General features: G+C 42.5%; 1 protein-coding gene across 1 annotated transcript in view; it reads right to left on the reverse strand.

The window, feature by feature from the left end:
* Nucleotides 1–21,462, reverse strand: part of LOC115112883 (brain-specific angiogenesis inhibitor 1-associated protein 2-like protein 1) — a 65,157-nt gene that overhangs the window by 36,710 nt on the left and 6,985 nt on the right. Inside the window, exons 4-6 of the mRNA XM_065012647.1 lie at nucleotides 11,059–11,120; nucleotides 7,846–7,917; nucleotides 4,715–4,849 (exon numbers count right to left, since the gene is read on the reverse strand). Coding sequence (XP_064868719.1) covers nucleotides 4,715–4,849; nucleotides 7,846–7,917; nucleotides 11,059–11,120 — 269 coding nt within the window. The remainder of the gene's footprint in view (nucleotides 1–4,714; nucleotides 4,850–7,845; nucleotides 7,918–11,058; nucleotides 11,121–21,462) is intronic.

A 21,462-nucleotide genomic window follows, 5' to 3' on the forward strand; every position in this document is an offset into this window, starting at 1 on the left:
AAGGCTGCCTCTCCATGTCTCTTGGTCCTTGTCTTTGGAATAGTTAAAAGGCCAGTTCCAGAGGACCTGAGGGACATACTGGGTACACAACTTAAAAGCATGTCGGACATGTATTGTGGTGCACAATCATGGATTGATTTAAAAGACAATAGAAGAATCTTAAAATTAATTCTAAAACTCACAGGCAGCCAGTGCTGAGACGTTAAAACCGCTGTAAGGTGTGCTCTCCTGTAGACGTTTGAAAAAGACAGATTTGGGGAAATTCCATTACCGATCCATGCTACTTCATCTATAATCGATCTATTAAAAGGCATTCATGCATTACTTTGGAGAGCGCAGGTTGTTTTTATTTTTCATCCATTTATTTCTTCTGACAACTGACCCAAAGTAGATCACAGCAGATCACAGTAGATCAAAACTAAATACAGTCTGATACATGACTACTAAGTGTGTATGGGTTGGCCCTTATCTAATCAACAGGTGCCGCCAAAAAAATTAGCACCGTCACATAATGTGACGTAAATCGAGCGCGCTCAAACTTCCCATCATTCTGATTACGGTAGTAATTTTGTCACCCTCATCATGGCAAAGACACAGAGAAATGCATATGATGCAGCTTTCAAGTTGAAGGCGATCGATCTGGCTGTTGGAAAAGGAAATAGAGCTGCTGCATGGGAGCTTGGCCTTAATGAGTCGATGATAAGATGTTGGAAACAGCAGCGTGAGGAACTGACTTAGTGCAGAAAGACAACAAAAGCTTTCAGATGGAAGAAAAGCAGATGGCCTTAAGTATTTGCAGCCACTCGACATCAGTGTAAATCGTGCATTTAAGGTGGCGCTCCTTGTTCAGTGGGAGGCTTGGATGACAAGTGGGGAGAAATCCTTCACTAAAACGGGCCGCAGGCAAAGAGCATCTTATGGTCAAGTCTGCCAGTGGGTCCTGACAGCGTGGAGCATTGTCAAAAAATCCACTATCATCAACGGGTTTCGAAAGGCTGGACTGCTGCGTGTTGAAGGGGCAGCATGAGTTCAGCGGGGTATTTGCCTCCGGATGAAAGTGACGAGAGCGACAATGAAAACGATCCAACATCGGATGAAGCAATTCTGAGGCTATTCAACTCCGACACCGAAGGAGATGACTTCAGTGGTTTCAGTGCACAGGAGGAGGAAGATAGTGACCAATGACTTTCTTGGTAGGCTACTGTTTTAACTTTTGTTACAAGCCGTGTTTCGTTAAAGCCTATTTATTTTTGTTACAAGCCGTGTTTCATTTAAAGGCTGTGTAAAGTTCATTTGTTTCAATGTACCGGTAGGCACCTGCGGCTTATAGACATGTGCAGCTTATTTATGTACAAAATACATATTTTTAATAATTCAGTGGGTGCGGTTTATATTCAGGTGCGCTTAATAGTCCAGCAATTACGGTACATACTGAAACAAAGATGGTTAATAACAAGATTACAACCAAAAAGCAATTAAGAAGAGATGAAACTGGAGAGAGAGAGAGAGAGAGAGAGAGAGAGAGAGAGACAAGAGTCTCCTCTTCCAAACCCCCTGTTCTGGGATAGAGAGAGACAAGAGTCTCCTCTTCCAAACCTCCAGTTAGCTAGTGCTTCTGGGATAGAGAGAGAGACACGATTCTCCTCTTCCAAACCCCCTGTTCTGGGATAGAGAGAGACAAGAGTCTCCTCTTCCAAACCTCCAGTTAGCTAGTGCTTCTGGGATAGAGAGAGAGACACGATTCTCCTCTTCCAAACCCTCAGTTAGCTAGTGCTTCTGGGATAGAGAGAGACAAGAGTCCTCTTCCAAACCCCCAGTTAGCTAGTGCTTCTGGGATAGAGAGAGACATGATTCTTTCTCTTCCAAACCCCCAGTTAGCTAGTGCTTCTGGGATAGAGAGAGACATGATTCTCCTCTTCCAAACCCCCCAGTTAGCTAGTGCTTCTGGGATAGAGAGAGACAAGAGTATCCTCTTCCAAACCCTCAGTTAGCTAGTGCTTCTGGGATAGAGAGAGACACAATTCTCCTCTTCCAACCCCTCAGTTAGCTAGTGCTTCTGGGATAGAGAGAGACAAGAGTATCCTCTTCCAAACCCCCAGTTAGCTAATGCTTCTGGGATAGAGAGATACATGATTCTTCTCTTCCAAACCCCCTGTTAGCTAGTGCTTCTGGGATAGAGAGAGACATGATTCTCCTCTTCCAAACCCCCAGTTAGCTAGTGCTTCTGGGATAAAGAGAGACATGATTCTCCTCTTCCAAACCCCCAGTTAGCTAGTGCTTCTGGGATAGAGAGACATGATTCTCCTCTTCCAAACCCCCAGTTAGCTAATGCTTCTGGGATAGAGAGACATGATTCTCCTCTTCCAAACCCCCAGTTAGCTAGTGCTTCTGGGATAGAGAGAGACATGATTCTCCTCTTCCAAACCCCCAGTTAGCTAGTGCTTCTGGGATAGAGAGAGACATGATTCTCCTCTTCCAAACCCCCAGTTAGCTAGTGCTTCTGGGATAGAGAGACATGATTCTCCTCTTCCAAACCCCCAGTTAGCTAGTGCTTCTGGGATAGAGAGACATGATTCTCCTCTTCCAAACCCCCAGTTAGCTAGTGCTTCTAGGATTTCAGTCAGAATAATAATATAATGTGTGTTGCATGTTAAATAGAAACCCAGCTCACACACTGACACTCATCAACGTCAGACTGATGAAACCAGTCAATAAAGCAGGATTGAAAGAGGAGTTATTGAGCAGAGCCAGAGCGGGTTTCATCAACAGACAGCATCTCCCAGGGCCCATCTCTCACCTTGTCCTATTGATTTAATAAAGAAGTCTATGGTTAGGAAGACTATTACTCTGTATCCTCTGATTACTGTTAGTGGCTAAATATGCTACCAGACACCACTCCAAGTCTACTTTATTTAGGCAACATTTGTTAATGTATAAACTCTTCACCCGTTCCCAGTCCCACTACACCTTGTGAAGCCTGTCAGTGAGTGTATACTACCAACCAACTCCAGGCCAACTACCAGCTCCTAGGTGCACACTTCATACTCCAGAGTCGGCTGTACCCATAGCCAGTCAACACTTGAGAGCACAATACTCACAAAAGAGTGTACAGTGCTCCCACTCCCCACATTCACTAAAACACACTGTCCATTCTAATGTGATGAGAGGCATTTGATCCTCGATGAGCCTTCAGTGTTGCTTTATGCGTGAAGGGGCACGACAGTGACGGCACTCCACTTGACATGAACACAAAGACTCTGCCTGCAGCTATAGGTGTGGTGGTACTGTGCATGTGTAGTGTTCATTTCCCTTCCATCTGTGCACTTTTATGTACAGTTTTTCCTCCTTGCGGTGTGTGGCAAGATCAAGGAGCCAGCTGGGCCTATGACTTTCCCTGGGTTTACTGTCAATACGAACTTCATAAACTTCTTTCTTTGATATCCTCTTTGGCAGGATTCTCCAATAGACGCGGAACAAATTCGGGCAATTTTATTTGCCCACCCAATTTTTTAAAACAATTTTGGGACATAAAAGACTGTAAAAATCACCAGGAATTTAGGAATATATATTCCCACTCGTAAATAAAGAGGTATATGTGATCGTATCCCAATATAATCAAGGTTTGAAATGATTCTGCTTTTGTGAAAATACTATACAGTATCTGTTTATAACTATGTTCTGGGCCCCCGACCATCCACTCAAGAAAAACAATCGGTCCGCGGCTGAATGTAATTGGGAACTCCTGTTCTGTGGATTACTGCTCCATGTGTGTAAATCATTACTTTACAAGGAAGTCCATAGAAGGGTTTGACATTGTTTGTGAAAACAAAGCATGACAACCATGGCAACCAAGAGCAAAAATGGTCTGTCTGGTTTTTATAGAGACACATAGAGAAAAAGGTGGTTTTGGATGAGGGTAAAGTCACGTGACCGTCTGTTAAAGTGCTCTCTATAGCCGTCTGAGAAACTCAAGGAACCCATGCACATGCTCACACCATCAGAAAAATTAACTGGACACAGAGTCACTTCTCAGCTGATCGTGTTGTTCCAAAAGAAAAAAAAGACACCCCGTTTCAAAATGGAGAAAATTCTAAAAGTGGGACAAGGGCCTTTTCTGACTAGCATACCCAAGGTGCATTGAGTGTATAGTCTGATCACTGAGACCTCGGTGAAATTAGATTACATCTGGTTCTAGTCTCATCTCGTTCTCCTTGATTAATTAAGATCTGGTTCTAGTCTCACCTCATCCTCCTTGATTCATTAAGATCTGGTTCTAGTCTCACCTTGTTCTCCTTGATTCATTAAGATCTGGTTCTAGTCTCACCTCGTTCTCCTTGATGAATTAAGATCTGGTTCTAGTCTCACCTCGTTCTCCTTGATGAATTAAAGATCTGGTTCTAGTCTCACCTTGTTCTCCTTGATTCATTAAGATCTGGTTCTAGTCTCACCTCGTTCTCCTTGATGAATTAAGATCTGGTTCTAGTCTCACCTCGTTCTCCTTGATGAATTAAGATCTGGTTCTAGTCTCACCTCGTTCTCCTTGATGAATTAAGATCTGGTTCTAGTCTAACATTGTTCTCCTTGATTCATTAAGATCTGGTTCTAGTCTCATCCCATTCTCCTTGATTAAGATCAGGTTCTAGTCTCACCTCGTTGTCCTTAATTAATTAGATCTGGTTCTCCTTGATTATTTGAAATCAGGTTCTAGTCTCACCTCGTTCTCCTTCTTCTCGTACTTGGTGGCTTGTTTTCCCTGGGTCTTTCTCCGCAGCTTCTTCAGGTCCGTCTGGGAGCGCTCCAGAGAGTCCTGCTTCATTTTGTGCTCTGACTGGTACCGCTTGAATGTTGCCTGGATGAGAGACACAGAGGATAAGATGGAGCGATGGAGAAGACTTTGACTGAATGCAAGGAGAGGGGATATTGAGGAGGGGATAGAGGATATTGAGGAGGGGACAGGGGATATTGAGGAGGGGATAGGGGATATTGAGGAGGGGATATGGGATATTGAGGAGGGGATAGGGGATATTGAGGAGGGATAGGGGATAATGAGGAGGGATAGGGGATAATGAGGAGGGGATAGGGGATATTGAGGAGGGGATAGGGATATTGAGGAGGGGATATTGAGAAAGGGATAGAGGATATTGAGGAGGGGACAGGGGATATTGAGGAGGGGATAGAGGATATTGAGGAGGGAATAGGGGATATTGAGGAGAAAGGGATAGGGATATTGAGGAGGGAATAGGGGATATTTGAGGGGGAGGGGGGGATAGGGGGATATTGAGGAGGGGATAGGGGATATTGAGGAGGGGATATTGATGAGGGGGGATATTGAGAAGGGATAGGGGATATTGAGAAGGGGATATTGAGAAAGGGATAGAGGATATTGAGGAGGGGACAGGGGATATTGAGGAGCATATGGGATAGAGGGTATTGAGGAGGGGACAGGGGATATTGAGGAGGGAATAGGGGATATTGAGGAGGGATAGGGGATATTGAGGAGGGATAGGGATATTGAGGAGGGGATATTGAGGGGGATAATGAGGAGGGGATAGGGGATAGAGGAATGAGGAGGTGATAGAGGATAATGAGGAGGTGATACGGGATATTGATGAGGGGATAGGGGATATTTAGGAAGGGATAGGGGATATTGAGGAGGGGATAGGGGATAATGAGGAGGGGATAGGGGATAATGAGGAGGGGATAGGGGATATTGATGAGGGGATAGGGGATATTGAGGAGGTGATAGAGGATATTGATGAGGTGATAGAGGATATCGATGAGGTGATAGAGGATATTGAGGAGGTGATAGAGAATATGGGATATTGAGGAGGGGATAGAGGATATTGGTGATGTTGAGGAGGGGACAGGGGATATTGAGGAGGGGATAGAGGATATTGAGGAGGGCATATGGGATATTGAGGAGCTGATAGAGGATAGGGGATATTGAGGAGGGGATGAGGAGAGGATATTGGTGATATTGAGGAGGGGAGAGAGGATATTGAAGGGAAGGGATGAGGAGGGTAGAGGATATTGAGGAGGGGGGGATAGGGGATATTGAGGAGGATAGGGGATATTGAAGGGAGGGATATTGAGGAGGGGAAGGGATAGAGGATATTGAGGAGGGCATATGGGATATTGAGGAGCTGATAGAGGATAGGGGATATTGAGGAGGGGATAGAGGATATTGGTGATATTGAGGAGGGGGGAGAGGATATTGAAGGGATAGGGTGATATTGAGGAGGGGATAGGGGATATTGAGGAGGGGATATTGAGAAAGGGATAGAGGATATTGAGGAGGGGACGGGGGATATTGAGGAGGGGACAGGGGATATTGAGGAGGGAATAGGGGATATTGAGGAGGGGATAGGGGATATTGAGGAGGGGATAGGGGATAATGAGGAGGGGAGAGGGGATAATGAGGAGGGGATAGGGGATATTGAGGAGGGGATAGGGGATATTGAGGAGGGGATATTGAGAAAGGGATAGAGGATATTGAGGAGGGGACAGGGGATATTGAGGAGGGAATAGGGGATATTGAGGAGGGGATAGGGGATATTGAGGAGGGGATAGGGGATATTGAGAAGGGGATAGGGGATATTGAGAAGGGGATATTGAGAAAGGGATAGAGGATATTGAGGAGGGGACAGGGGATATTGAGGAGGGGATAGAGGGTATTGAGGAGGGGACAGGGGATATTGAGGAGGGAATAGAGGATATTGAAGGGACAGGGATATTGAGGAGGGGATAGAGCATATTGAGGAGGGAACAGGGGATATTGAGGAGGGAATAGGGGATATTGAGGAGGGAATAGGGGATATTGAGGAGGGGATAGGGGATATTGAGGAGGGGATAGGGGATATTGAGGAGGGGATAGGGGATAATGAGGAGGGGAGAGAGGATATTGAAGGGACAGGGGATATTGAGGAGGGGATAGAGGATATTGAAGGGACAGGGGATATTGAGGAGGGGATAGAGACAGGGATATTGAAGGGACAGGGGATATTGAGGAGGGGATAGAGGATATTGAAGGGACAGGGGATATTGAGGAGGGGATAGAGGATATTGAAGGGACAGGGGATATTGAGGAGGGGATAGAGGATATTGAAGGGACAGGGGATATTGAGGAGGGGATAGAGGATATTGAAGGGACAGGGGATATTGAGGAGGGGATAGAGGATATTGAAGGGACAGGGGATATTGAGGAGGGGATAGAGGATATTGAAGGGACAGGGGATATTGAGGAGGGGATAGAGGATATTGAAGGGACAGGGGATATTGAGGAGGGGATATGAGACTATGTTTTTGTTTTCTACCCCTTTTTATCCCCAATTGGTAGTTAAAGTCTTGTTGCATTGCTGCAACTCCCGTACATCCTCCCGAAACACAACCCCGCCAAGCCGCACTGCTTCTTGACACAATGCACGCTTAACCCGGAAGCCAACTGCACCAATGTGTTGGAGGAAACACTGTACACCTGGAAACCGTGTCAGCGTGCATGCGCCCGGCCCGCCACAAGACTTGCTAGAGCGCGATGGGACAAGGACATCCCGGTCGGACAAACCCTCCCCTAACCCGGAGGATGCTGGGCCGTGCATCGCCTCATAGGTCTCCCTGCGACACAGCCCGGTATTGAACCAGGATCTATAGTAACGCAGTTAGCACTGCGATGCAGTGCCTTAGACCGCTGATCCACTCAGGAGGCCCTGGAGACCATGTTTTAAGTGTGTACTCACATACCTGTACACGTAGACATACAGACACCTACACAAACACACGCATGCACTCACACACTCCTTGCTATTACATTGTCCCTTGCCAAGGTCCTACAATGGTCAAGGTACTTACAGTCATATATTTGACATCCATCTCTGTTTTCCTCTCCAGCTCAGAAATGATTTCTTTGTGGAACTGCTTGAACTGAAAAGAAAAGAAAGAATGTAGTTCAAGTTGATATATAAACGTATGACAATAATAATCATGGAAAGATGGTGATATCAGGATAACAGTTGTGAGTCTAAGCCAGAGGAATGTAGCTGTGATAATGTCTTTCTCAGTAAGGGGAATTCCAACAACAGGTCTGTCTTTTGTTTTTTAAACATTGACTACTTTCTCCTTCTTTCCCTCTTACAGAAACACTACATGACCAAATGTATGTGGACACCTGCTTGTCTGACACCTCATTCCAAAATCATGGGCATTAATATGGAGTTGGTCCCCCTTTGCTGCTATAACAGCCTCCACTCTTCTGGGAAGGCTTTCCACTAGATGTTGGAACATTGCTGCGGAGACTTGCTCCATTCAGCCGCAAGGGCATTAGTGAGGTCGGACACTGATGTTGGGCGATTAGGCATGCAGTTGGTGAGCCAGGGCTCTGTGCAGGCCAGTCACTCAACAAACCATATCTGTATGGCATTGTCATGCAGAAACAGGAAAGGGCCTTCCCCAAACTGTTGCCACAAAGTTAGAAGCACAGAATCATCTAGAATATCATTGTATGCTGTAGCGTTAACATTTCCCTTCACTGGAACTAAGGAGGCTTGCCCAAACCATGAAAAACTCCAGACAATTATTCCTCCTCCATCAAACTTTACAGTTGGCACTAGAGGTCGACCGATTATGATTTTTCAACGCCGATACCAATACCTATTATTGGAGGACCAAAAAAGCCGATACCGATTAATCGGACAATTTTTTTATTTGTAATAATGACAATGACAACAATACTGAATGAACACTTATTTTAACTTACTATAATACATCAATAAAATCAATTTAGCCTCAAGTTTAGCCTCAAACATGTTAAATTTGGTTTAAATAATGCAAAAACAAAGTGTTGGAGAAGAAAGTAAAAGTGCAATATGTGCTATGTAAGAAAGCTAACGTTTCAGTTCCTTGCTCAGAACATGAGAACATATGAAAGCTGGTGTTTCCTTTTAACATGAGTCTTCAATATTCCCAGGTAAGAAGTTTTAGGTTGTAGTTATTATAGGAATTATAGGACTATTTCTCTCTATGCCATTTGTATTTCATTAACCTTTGACTATTGGATGTTCTTATAGACACTTTAGTATTGCCAGTGTAACAGTATAGCTTCCGTCCCTCTCCTCGCTCCTCCCTGGGCTCGAACCAGGAACACAACGACAACAGCCACCCTTGAAGCAGCATTACCCAATGATCAAGGGAAACAACTACTAGAAGGCTCAGAGCGAGTGACGTTTGAAACGCTATTAGCGCGCGCTAACTAGCTAGCCATTTCACTTCGTTACACCAGCCTCATCTCGGGAGTTGATAGGCTTGAAGTCATAAACAGCGCAATGCTTGACGCACAACGAAGAGCCACTGGCAAAACGCACGTAAGTGCTGTTTGAATGAATGTTTACGCGCCTGCTTCTGCCTACCACCGCTCAGTCAGATAATTGTATGCTTGTATGCTCAGTCACATTATATATATTTTTTAATTTTTAATTTTTACCTTTATTTAACCAGGCAAGTCAGTTAAGAACAAATTCTTATTTTCAATGACGGCCTACGAACTGTGGGTTAACTGCCTGTTCAGGGGCAGAACGACAGATTTGTACCTTGTCAGCTCGGGGGTTTGAACTTGCAACCTTCCGGCTACTAGTCCAACACTCTAACCACTAGGCTATCCTGCCGCCCCAGGGGTTATCCTGCCGGCTACCCTGCCTCCCCAGGGGTTATCCTGCAACGCAGGACACGCTAGATAATATCTAGTAATATCATCATGTGTAGTTAACTAGTGATTATGATTGATTGTTTTTTTATAAGACAAGTTTAATGCTAGCTAGCAACTTACCTTGGCTTACTGCATTCGCGTAACAGGCAGTCTCCTTGTGGAGTGCAATGAGAGAGAAGCAGGTCGTTATTGCGTTGGACTAGTTAACTGTCAGGTTGCAAGATTGGATCCCCTGAGCTGACAAGGTGAAAATCTGTCGTTCTGCCCCTGAACGAGGCAGTTAACCCACTGTTCCTAGGCCATCATTGAAAATAAGAATGTGTTCTTAACTGACTTGCCTAGTTAAATAAAGGTATAACATATATATATTTTTTCATCCGCAAAAATACCAATTTCCGATTGTTTTGAAAACTTGAAATTGGCCCTAATTAATCGCCCATTCCGATTAAATGGTCGACCTCTAGTTGGCACTATACATTCGGGCAGGCAGCGTTCTCCTGGCTTCTGCCAAACCCAGATTTGTCCATCAGACTGCCAGACGGTGAAGCCTGATTCATCACTCCAGAGAATGCAATATTCATCATACAAATCATCTTAAATTCAGTTAAGTTTCAAAGTTTATTTGCCACGTGCACACAGGAAGCAGTACAGTGAAACATTTTTATGCTTTTACGTTACATTTTTACGTTTTAGAGTTAATTTCGTGAAATTCTACACATTTTGACATGGGGCGTAGAGAAGTTATTGCAATTTTATAACAAATTTCATGCAATTCTACACATTTTGCCATGAGTTGGAGAGGAAAAATTTGCTGTTATAGTCATTTTTTTCTCCACAGGCTTTATTATGATATGTGAGTGAGACTAGCTAAATCAAGGGGGCCCCCGGCTGGTGATTAGACCATGATTACAAAGTTTACATAGCTGGCCGCTGGACAAATTTACCAATCTATTTTGGCTAATTGCCAGTCACTGATCGTCACACATAACAATAGAAAAACTGTGTGTGTGGGGGGGGCTGCAGGTTGTCCATCCCTGGTCTAAAAGACAAACAAAGTACTAACAGTTGTCTTGTGTCCAGGTGGTATTTCTCAGTAGACTTTGTTGTATTCTAGGTGTGTTTAGAGGATAAGGGAGGCCTGCTAATTACTAGTCACAGTGAGAAAGAGAGAGTTGGCATAGGAAGGCCCTATGGATGTGGATGGACATGAGCACACAATGCAGGTCAAAGAGAATGATAACCCTGGACTTCAGTCTGCCACTTAACTATCAATTAGATGGTAAAATGGTAATTACATAACAAAAAAGGAATAATTACTATTTTACTAAGAGAAGAAGTTACAGTAGGTCAGCTGGGTAACTTACATTCTCCTCCAGCTCCAGGTGAACCTTCTTGTGCACCTCAGAGATTTCCATCAGAACCACACCTGTAGAAAACAGATCATACATCATACACAGGTAAGGGACATCTAGGCTGGGTGCCAGTCACAGTCCTGCTAGTCTATATCCTCTTTAGTCAACATACTGTTGTCTTATTGGGCAAGGCCAGGATACATCTTCCCTTAGCTTGTAAGACAACCAGGCTAAAAACCTACTGCATTTGAATATGCTGTGGACATCTATGATCCTTTCTCCTCACATTGCTTGGCGGCAACGACGTCCCTGATAGCCTAGCTGGCATGGGACAGGCTGAGACGTCACGAGGAGGACAATGGGTTTTCACCTCAAAGCTGTTGCATCTGTTCTTTCCCTATGCTTACAGAAACAACTGTTACTGTCAAGAACAAAGCTTACTCTAGCCCTTATCAAAATGTAATGTGTATTTTACGTCATGAGGGGGTTTTACATACTGCATGGATGACTTTTTGGAACAGTAATGTTTGAACAGTAACTAAGTAGTCGCTACTGATCAGATCCACATTGACACAGAGACTGAAAAAAACAACCATTGAACGCCATAGAGAAACATGGCACAACTGCAGTCATACTGTAAACAGAAGTAGACAACGACAGCAGACAGACACAATGGGGTGACATCTAGAGGTTCTGTAGAGTATACTGGAATAATATTCCAGCATATTGTTAAGAATGAGTTGTGGTGCATTCTAGCACCATCTGCCACTGGCACCACCTGCCACTAGCACCACCTGCAACTGGCACCACCTGCCACTACACCACCTGCCACTAGCAGGTTTGCTTTTGACAAAATGTAATATTGTATATGAGTTAGTCGTGTTTTTTTCTATTCCCTTTGCAAACACCTGCAACCACCGTCCAATCACTCCTATCACCTCAGTATTAATTCAATACCCTAAAGCCACGACTGGGCCTGTGAGACCATATTAACAGACTCAACCCAAACACACTGAGCATACATACATTAGGCACGCACGCACGCACGAGCACACACACACACACACACATACACACACACCTACCTACCTACCTACCTACCTACCTGGTGTGACCCCAGGCAGGCCTGCTTATACAGAGCTGTACCTCTCTGGCCGACTGCAGCTTCAACAACATTGCCCTCTGATAGTCAATAGTACGTACTGGTAAATAATGCCATTGCACGTCAGGGGGAGGGGTTGCTGGGCTCTGGACAGGCTGGTATACAGCACCAACAACACCCTGCTGCAGAATGAGATGGATGGTGTTCAAACAGGCTGCAGAGTGAGGGCTGGGGTTTAGTGAGAGGGACGGTGTGCAGTGAGAGGGACGGTGTGTAGTGAGAGGGACGGTGTGTAGTGAGAGGGACGGTGTGTAGTGAGAGGGACGGTGTGCAGTGAGAGGGACGGTGTGCAGTGAGAGGGACGGTGTGCAGTGAGAGGGACGGTGTGCAGTGAGAGGGACGGTGTGCAGTGAGAGGGACGGTGTGCAGTGAGAGGGACGGTGTGCAGTGAGAGGGATGGTGTGCAGTGAGAGGGACGGTGTGCAGTGAGAGGGACGGTGTGCAGTGAGAGGGATGGTGTGCAGTGAGAGGGATAGTGTGTAGTGAGAGGGATGGTGTGCAGTGAGAGGGATGGTGTGTAGTGAGAGGGATGGTGTGTAGTGAGAGGGATGGTGTGTAGTGAGAGGGATGGTGTGTAGTGAGAGGGATGGTGTGCAGTGAGAGGGATGGTGTGTAGTGAGAGGGATGAAAATGTGTGGGCAGAACTGAAAAAGCGTGTGCGAGCAAGGAGGCCTACAAACCTGACTCATTTACACCAGCTCTGTCAGATGAAATGGGCCAAAATTCACCCAACTTATTGTGGGAGCTTGTGGAAGGCTAGCCGAAACATTTTCAACAATTTAAAGGCAATGCTACCAAATACTAATTGAGTGTATGTAAACTTCTGACCCACTGGGAATGTGATGAAAGGAATAAAAGTTTTGGAGGACGCATGGCTCTCGACCTTCGCCTCTCTCGAATCCGTACGGGAGTTGCAGCGATGAAACAAGACTGTAACTACTACCAATAAGGACATTTGACCCTGTAATCCTCCACATGGCCCTGGTCTTAGTCTCAGTGATCTGTGTGCTACAAGGTTTTATGTAAATAAGGAAAAAATACATCTCTCTCTCAAAACATTACAACTGAATCTGGTTCTGCTGTCTCCAGATTGACCTACCCTGATAAGGATACATACTATTACACTTGTAGAAAAAAAGTGCTATCTATGTAGAACCTAAAAGGGTACTTCATCTGTCCCCATAGCAGAACCCGTTGAATAACCATTTTTGGTTCCAGGTAGATCCCTAGAACCCTTTTGGGTTCAATGTAGGATCTTTTTCAGAGAGGGTTCTACATGGAACCCAAAATAGTTCTCCCTGCAAACAAAAAGTGTTCTACCTGGACCCAAAACAGGTTATCCTATGGGGACAGCTGAAGAACCCTTTAGGAACCCTTTTTTCTAAGAGTGTACCCAGGAAAGGATACATAGCATTGTTCAAAATACTGTATAGATAGGTATATGTGTACATCTCCAAACACTGCTTCATCTACAATATAAGAATGAATAATACTAGCCTTACATACAGCTATAGTTACATCCACTATAATCAAAGGCTTCACAGCTTGACTGACTGTGTCTGTTTGTGGTGGGTCATTTGGGAAAGCACCCAGTAATGATGATAAGACTTGTATCCCAGCCTTATCCTAGATGTCTTCAGATAGTGCTAGGTGGTGGCCATAGTCTCGCTGTGATGTCTGCTTTTACAGTGACTTAATAACGACTTGATCATTATTATAGAAACATCCTTATACCTCTGTGGTTTACGGTGGTTTTTATAGCACAGAAAACTACGTCCATCCTTTTTCACATTGTTACCAGGTGATGTAGTTTATGAACGGTGTAGGCCTCTGGTAACAGAATACCTGCCGTTCCCTCATAAGAGTCTAATAGAGAAACATGGTGTGGAAAAACACAACTTTATTTAGATGACAAATTACAATAGATTTAAACAGGTGATCTGTTCAGGTTATTCATACGCACCGCTGTTGCTAATATGCTAAACAGCATTGGAATAAACTCAAAGCTTTGTATCTATGGCTGACTGAGCTATGTGCAGTTACATTTATGTGTTAGCAAATGCTCTTATCCAGAGCAACTTACAGTAGTGAGTGCATACATTTTCATACTGGTCCCCCGTGGGAATCAAACCCACAAACCTGTTGTTACAAACACCATGCACTACCAACTGAGCCACAAAGGGCCCAATTCACACAATGTGACCAAAGCAGTGACATTTGAACTTTGAGATAGTAACGCTGCACTTCGAGATAGTCGTCACTCTCATAAAACAATAATGATAAATCGTACAGGGTCATGTCACAGCAAGAGTCTGACGCAATACGGACAACACCTATCTGAGTCACGGCCAACGATATCGCAATCTTGAAGCCACACATTCCAATGACAGGTAGGGAGAGTGAGTGTTGTGATGTTGCCATGGTTGGAAGTCTTTGTTCTCTGATATTACATGGATATGAATCAGAGATCGGTGTCACTCAGCTCCAGGCCCATAGAGCTATTGTGCACGCACACACACACACGGCCTTGAGAAGTATATAGTGGCTGTTTACGGGCTCCTGACCAATTCTGCTATTTTGTGTGATTTTTTTGTAGAGTGGTTGAAAAACGAGTTTGAATTACACCCTAAGTGTATGTAACATTCCAACCTCAATCCTATAGAAAATGTGTGGGCAGAACTGAAAAAGCGTGTGCGAGCAAGGAGGCCTGCAAACCTGACTCAGTTACACCAGCTCTGTCATATGAAATGGGCCAAAATTCACCCAACTTATTGTGGGAAGCTTGTGGAAGGCTAGCCGAAACATTTGACCCAAGTTCAACAATTTAAAGGCAATGCTACCAAATACTTATTGAGTATGTAAACTTCTGACCCACTGGGAATGTGATGAAAGAAATAAAAGCTGAAACAAATCATTCTCTCTACTATTACATTTCACATTCTTAAAATTAAGTGGTGATCCTAACTGACCTAAGTCAGGGACATTTTACTATGATTAAATGTCAGGCATTGTGAAAAACGGAGTTTAAATGTAGTTGGCTTCGGTGTATGTACACTTCCGACTCCAACTGTTTCTGCATTTACCTTTATTTGAACCAACTCTTTTGGCTCATCACATACGCTGCTGCTACTGTTTATTATCTGTCCCTTTATTCCTAGTTATATGTACATATCTACCTCAATTACCTCGTAGCCCTGCACATTGACTCGGTACTGGTACCCTGTGTATATAGCCAAGTTATCGTTACTCATTGTGTATTTTAGTATTATGTGTTTTACTTTTCTATTATGTCTCTATTTTCTTCCTCTCTGCATTGTTGGGAAGGACCCGTAAATACGTATTTCACTGTTAGTCAACACCTGTTGTTTTAGAAGCATGTGATGAATATAATTTAATTACACTTCACACACACACACTTCACACACACACAGTAATGCATCCGTCATTAGTCCTAGACACAGGTTGTTATTCCCTGTCTTGGTGCTGAATCACCACTCATTATGTTAAAGTGCTGCTGGAGACATTGAGGTGACCCATTTTCCCAGATTTTTATTATCCATTAAGTTGCTTCTTCTGCTTGTCACCATCCTCCATGATGGACTGCTGGGTGGATAAGGCCAACAAATGGCTTCATGTGTTCATGTCACACATACATTATCATTATAGTGGCTGTTATCTACAGAAAATGGATAATGCACATGCGCGTGCGCACACACACACACACACACACACACACACACACACACACACACACACACACACACACACACACACACACACACACACATAATAGAATAAGTTAGGCTTGGACAATAATGTCCTCTTTACAATCCTTCAGACAACCCACCCATGGAAGGCATGAGTTTAGAGACTCTGACTTTAGAAACTGGATAAAAATGCTGATAAAACTCATTAACAATGACATAGGAAGAAACTACGAAATACAGAATTTCATAATTCGGCACTTGCTAAGCGATATGTCACGAGGTGGGTGGGGGAGGAGTTTCCCAGAAGGATGTATCACATAATATGTTCTATATCAGATGTCTATGTGTTGTGCAGTGCAGTACAGGCTTAACTACATGAACAACAGAGGCAGAATGCAATATGGAATTGTATTAAATTGTTTGGGGTATGTCCTTTGAAGATTAGGTTAATTGCATGGTAAAAAATGTCTGGAGAAAGCAAGTATGTGTGGCAAGGAAGGGTGTGTGGGGTTAGTGAGGTCATGGGATCGTTTGGTGAGTGAAAGGAGCGTGATAGATCGTAAAGCCTGAGGCATCATGGGTGAATGAGCAGCCAATGGCCCTGGCTGTCTCTTGACTCCTTACCATACTCCCTAGGAAGTGTTCACTTGCTCTCTTGTCTTTATGAAGTGTGAAATCCCTCTCATAGATTTAAACGTTTTGGATAGATTGGTGAAAACATTCATTCTAAGGACAGCAGAAGGGTGCGGCAGGTGCGGCCACACCCCCTGGTTTGCTCACTTTTAAAGTTAATGTAAATAACTGAAATCTAGACACTAACAGTAGGCCTATAACCACAAACATGTAGCCGTATATAATATTAACTCCTGCAGAATTAAGTATTTAATGCAGTAAAATTGTACAGAAAATGTACATTTTGTCTCAGTAACAGGAGTGGAGAAACTATTATTTAATTCAGCATCTCTTGAGAGAATGTGAATGCGAGGTTAGGGATCGCAAACCTTTTCAGTGATTGACACTGAAACATAGAAGCTGACAGTATTTCAACCACATAAATGCATCCAAGACAAACTGAAATCTAATCAGAAACATAATTTCACAGCTTTTCGTTTCCTTAAAACTGGTCAAACTGATGTAATTTGGACATTTTGCACAGGAAGGATCTTGCATTTTCTCCCCGGCCCCTAAAAGTCCTCACACAACAAGAAAGCAGAATGAAAGAGAAAACTTTACTGATGACAGATTATTGATGCATTCATTCTATGGTTTAATTACATTGATCTAATGAGCACCACTTTAGGCAGGCAAGATGTTACGACAGAAGAGAAGCTGCATGTATCTTATTATAGACAAGTTGACAAACAAATAGCCTACCATTTAAATGCCCGAAATTAAAACCACAAAAAAAACCTGTGAAAAAATATATTAATTCATGTCACATCAGTGATCACCAGTGGTGTAAAGTACTTAAGTAAAAATACTAGTACTATACTTTACTATTTATATTTTTGACACCTTTTACTTTGAAATTCACTACGTTCCTAAAGAAAATAAGGCCCTTTTTACTCCATACATTTTCCTTGACACCCAAAAGTACTCATTACATTTTTGAATGCTTAGCAGGACAGGGAACTGGTCCAATTCACGCTCTTATCAAGAGAAAATCCCTGGCCATCCCTTCTGCATCTGATCTGGCGGACTCACTAAACACACATGCTTAGTTTGTAAATTATGTTGGAGTGTGCCCCTGGCCATCTGTAAAATTTAAAAACAAGAAAATCGTGCCATCTGATGTGCTTAATATTAGAAATATTACATTTTTAAACTTTTGATACTTAAGTATATTTAAAACCAAATAGTTTTAGACTTTCTCAAGTAGTATTTTACTGGATGACTTTCACTTTGACTTGAGTCATTTTCTATTAATGTAACTTTATTTTTACTCAGGTATTTTTTTTATTTAATTTTTTAATATATTTTTTTAACATTTATTTAACCAGGCAAGTCAGTTAAGAACAAATTCTTATTTTCAATGACAGCCTAGGAACAGTGGGTTAACTGCCTGTTCAGGGGCAGAACGACAGATTTGTACCTTCTCGGCTCAGGGGTTTGAACTTGCAGTTACTAGTCCAGCGCTCTAACCACTAGGCTACCCTGTATGAAAATGTGGGTACTTTCCCACCACTGGTGCTCCCTCCAAGGGAGGTAGAAAGAGAAGCATTTTCTAAGTACTCAAACGGGACCAACGTGTCCATCCTGAGAACAACACATTCCAGAGAGTTCGTGTGAGATGGAGAGAGAGAGAAGCATGGTCATATTTTTGCCCACTTTGGGGAAAATGTTTGGGATCCCTGACACTCACGCTGACGCCATGTCCTAGGAGGGTTGATGAATTGTCTCCCACACAACTGATGGATGGACGGCAGAGCAGTGGGATGCAACCTAAGCATTCCTATCAAACACCAACTCTCAGGTTAGAAATTCAACATAGCCTCAAAAAACACTACGTCACCTTCAGTCAAATCTGTTCCGTTCCAAACCAAATAGCTGTCTCCAACTTCCTAGACTCACTATCAGAATGAAAAAGCCAATGCACCTCCTACTGAGTTCCTCCTGTCCTCACTCAAATAAGAAACAGTCTACATTTCTGGATGTAATTACCATTTTTTTCAGAGTGACAGCTCGGGTTCAATATTGTTTTAACTACTTTGCTGGGGGTTTTGACAAACAGCTTGTGAAGAAAAGGTGGAGGGCGGGGAGCACACCATTTTTTCTTCAGTACGTTTCCGGCCTTGATAACTTGCCTATTTCTTGTGATGTTGCCGTGGTACAGTAATGCGATCCCATAGTGTAAATGTTGTTATTCCCAATAGAGGAAATCGATTATTAGAAGCCAGCTAGCACTATGAATAGTAAACACACTATTTGACATTCTACAAGCACAACACTGATGGGGGACTAATATGATATTATTGTGATCATGCTAATTCATAATTTTCCTCACCAGAATGATAAATACATACTTAGGGCCTAGACGAGTTTTCCCTGGAAAAACGAGTGTTCCTACACATACTATGAACCAGTTAGAGATACTTTATGATAGCTATCCCTAAAGTAGCATTGCAGGTAAAGTACAGTGCCTTCAGAAAGTATTAATACCCCTTGACTTATTCCACATTGTGTTGTTGCAGCCTGAATTTAAAATGAATCAAATAAAAATGTTTCACACCCATGTACACACAATACCCCATAATGACATAATGAAAATATGTTTTGAGAAATGTTTACAAATGTATTGAAAATGAAATACAGAAATCTCTCATTTACATAAGTATTCACACCCGAGTCAATACTTTGAACCTTTGGCAGCGATTACAGATGTGAGTCTTTCTGGGTAAGTCTCTAAGAGCTTTCCACACCTGGATTGTGCAACATTTGCCCATTATTATTTTCAAAATTCTTCAAGCTGTCACATTGGTTGTTGATCATTACTAAACAACCATTTTCAGGTCTTTCCATAGATTTTCTAGTAGATTTAACTCAAAACTGTATACTCGGCCACATTTACTACCTTCTTGGTAAACAACTCCAGTGTAGATTTGGCCTTCTGTTTTAGGTTATTGTCCTGCTGAAAGGTGAATTCATCTCCCAGTATGTGGAGGAAAACAGACTGAACCAGGTTTCTTCTAGGATTTTGCCTGTGCTTAGCTCCATTCCGTTTATTTTTTTATCCTGAAAAACTCCCCAGTCCTTAACGATTACAAGCATACCCATAACATGATGTAGCCACCAATATGCTTGAAAATATGGAGAGTGGTACTCAGTAATGTGTTATGTTGGATTTGCCCCAAACATACATTTTGTATTCAGGAGGAAAAGTTAATTGCTTTTTTTGCAGTATTACTTTAGTGCCTTGTTGCAAACAGGAGGCATGCTTTGAACTATTTGTATTCTGTACAGGATTTCTTTTCACTGTGTCAATTAGGTTAGTATTGTGGAGTAACTACAATGTTGTTGATCCATCCTCAGTTTCCTCCTATCACAGCCATTAAACTCTGTAATTGTTTTAAAGTCAACATTGGCCTCAGGGTGAAATCCTTGAGCAGTTTCCGTCCTCTCCACAACTGAGTTAGGAAGGATGCCTGTATCTTTGTAGTGACTGGGTGTATGGATACTCCATCCAAAGTGTAATTAATAACTAATAAATAAAGGTGAAATAAAAATGTAATAAAAACTTCACCATGCTCAAAGTCTGCTTTTTTTTGTACCCATCTACAAATGGTGCCCTTTTTTGCATTTTGTTTAGTATTTTTATTTTTTAGGTTTGAGGGTTTGATCAGCTTTAATATTGCAGGTAGATTGTAGCTTCCATCACTGTAATTGTCTGCATCATTTCCAATCTCCCATATATTTTGGGGTAAATATACAGTATAGATACAGAGTGTGTATGATGAGTGTGCAAAGCTGTCATCAAGGCAAAGGGTGAGCCTCAAATATAAAATATATTTTAATTTGTTTAATTTACACTTTTTTGGTTACTACATGATTCCATATGTGTAATTTCATAGTTTTGATGTCTTCACTATTATTCTACAATGTAGAAAATAGTAAAAAATAAATGAAAACCCTGTAATGAGTAGGTGTGTCCAAACTTTTGACTGGTACTATACTTATCTTTACAAAATATATTTTCCACTAACCGTACCACCCCTCCCCTAATTGGAGTAAACTAATGAACAATAACACTTAGGCTTCTACTTCCAGCTGAAACATACTCTATATATTTTACAGTCACAATCTATTTTACAAAAGTTCTATTTTCTTTGTTTTCTAGTCGTGTCCTTCCTCTACTCTTCTTTGCAAGGCATTGGACAAACTCCCTGGTCTTTGTGGTTGAATCTGTGTTTGAAATTCACTACTGAGGGACATTACAGATCATTTTATGTGTGGGGTACAAAGATGAAGTAGTCATTCAAAAATCATGTTAAACACTATTATTGCACACAGAGTGAGTCCAATGCAATTTATTATGTGACATTTCAGCTTTTCATTTTTAATTGATTTGTAAACATTTATTAAAAACAATTAGACTTTGACATGATGGGGCCAGTGTGTAGTAGGCCAGTGACATAAAATCACAATTTAATCCATTTTAAAACCAGGCTGTAATGCAACAAAATATTGAAAAGGCACTGTATGTGCTCCCTTGTGATGAGACATGGACAGTATGTTTCTCAGAACAATCAGGTCTTTCCATGACACTGAATAACAGGAAGGAGGCTGGCTGTCTGGGCTCCTTCACAGTTTCTTTCTGACCCTCTTGTTTGCAGAGCCAGGTCATTCTACTGCTCAATTCCCTTGAGCCAAAATGGAGTCAATAGAGCCACTAATTAATTTGAGCTGGAATTGAGTCATGGGCTGTACTTTCCAATTGTATGAATTTCTCCTATTGAAATGAGGGAGGTTGGCGTGACACAAAAGTTAATAGGACTACATAAAAGATGTCAGATTTTCTGTTTAAAGTTATTTCCTTCAGATTTTCTGTTT

The sequence above is a fragment of the Oncorhynchus nerka genome, linkage group LG28, assembly GCF_034236695.1.
Source record: "Oncorhynchus nerka isolate Pitt River linkage group LG28, Oner_Uvic_2.0, whole genome shotgun sequence".
In the NCBI taxonomy this organism is placed as follows: Eukaryota; Metazoa; Chordata; class Actinopteri; order Salmoniformes; family Salmonidae; genus Oncorhynchus; species Oncorhynchus nerka.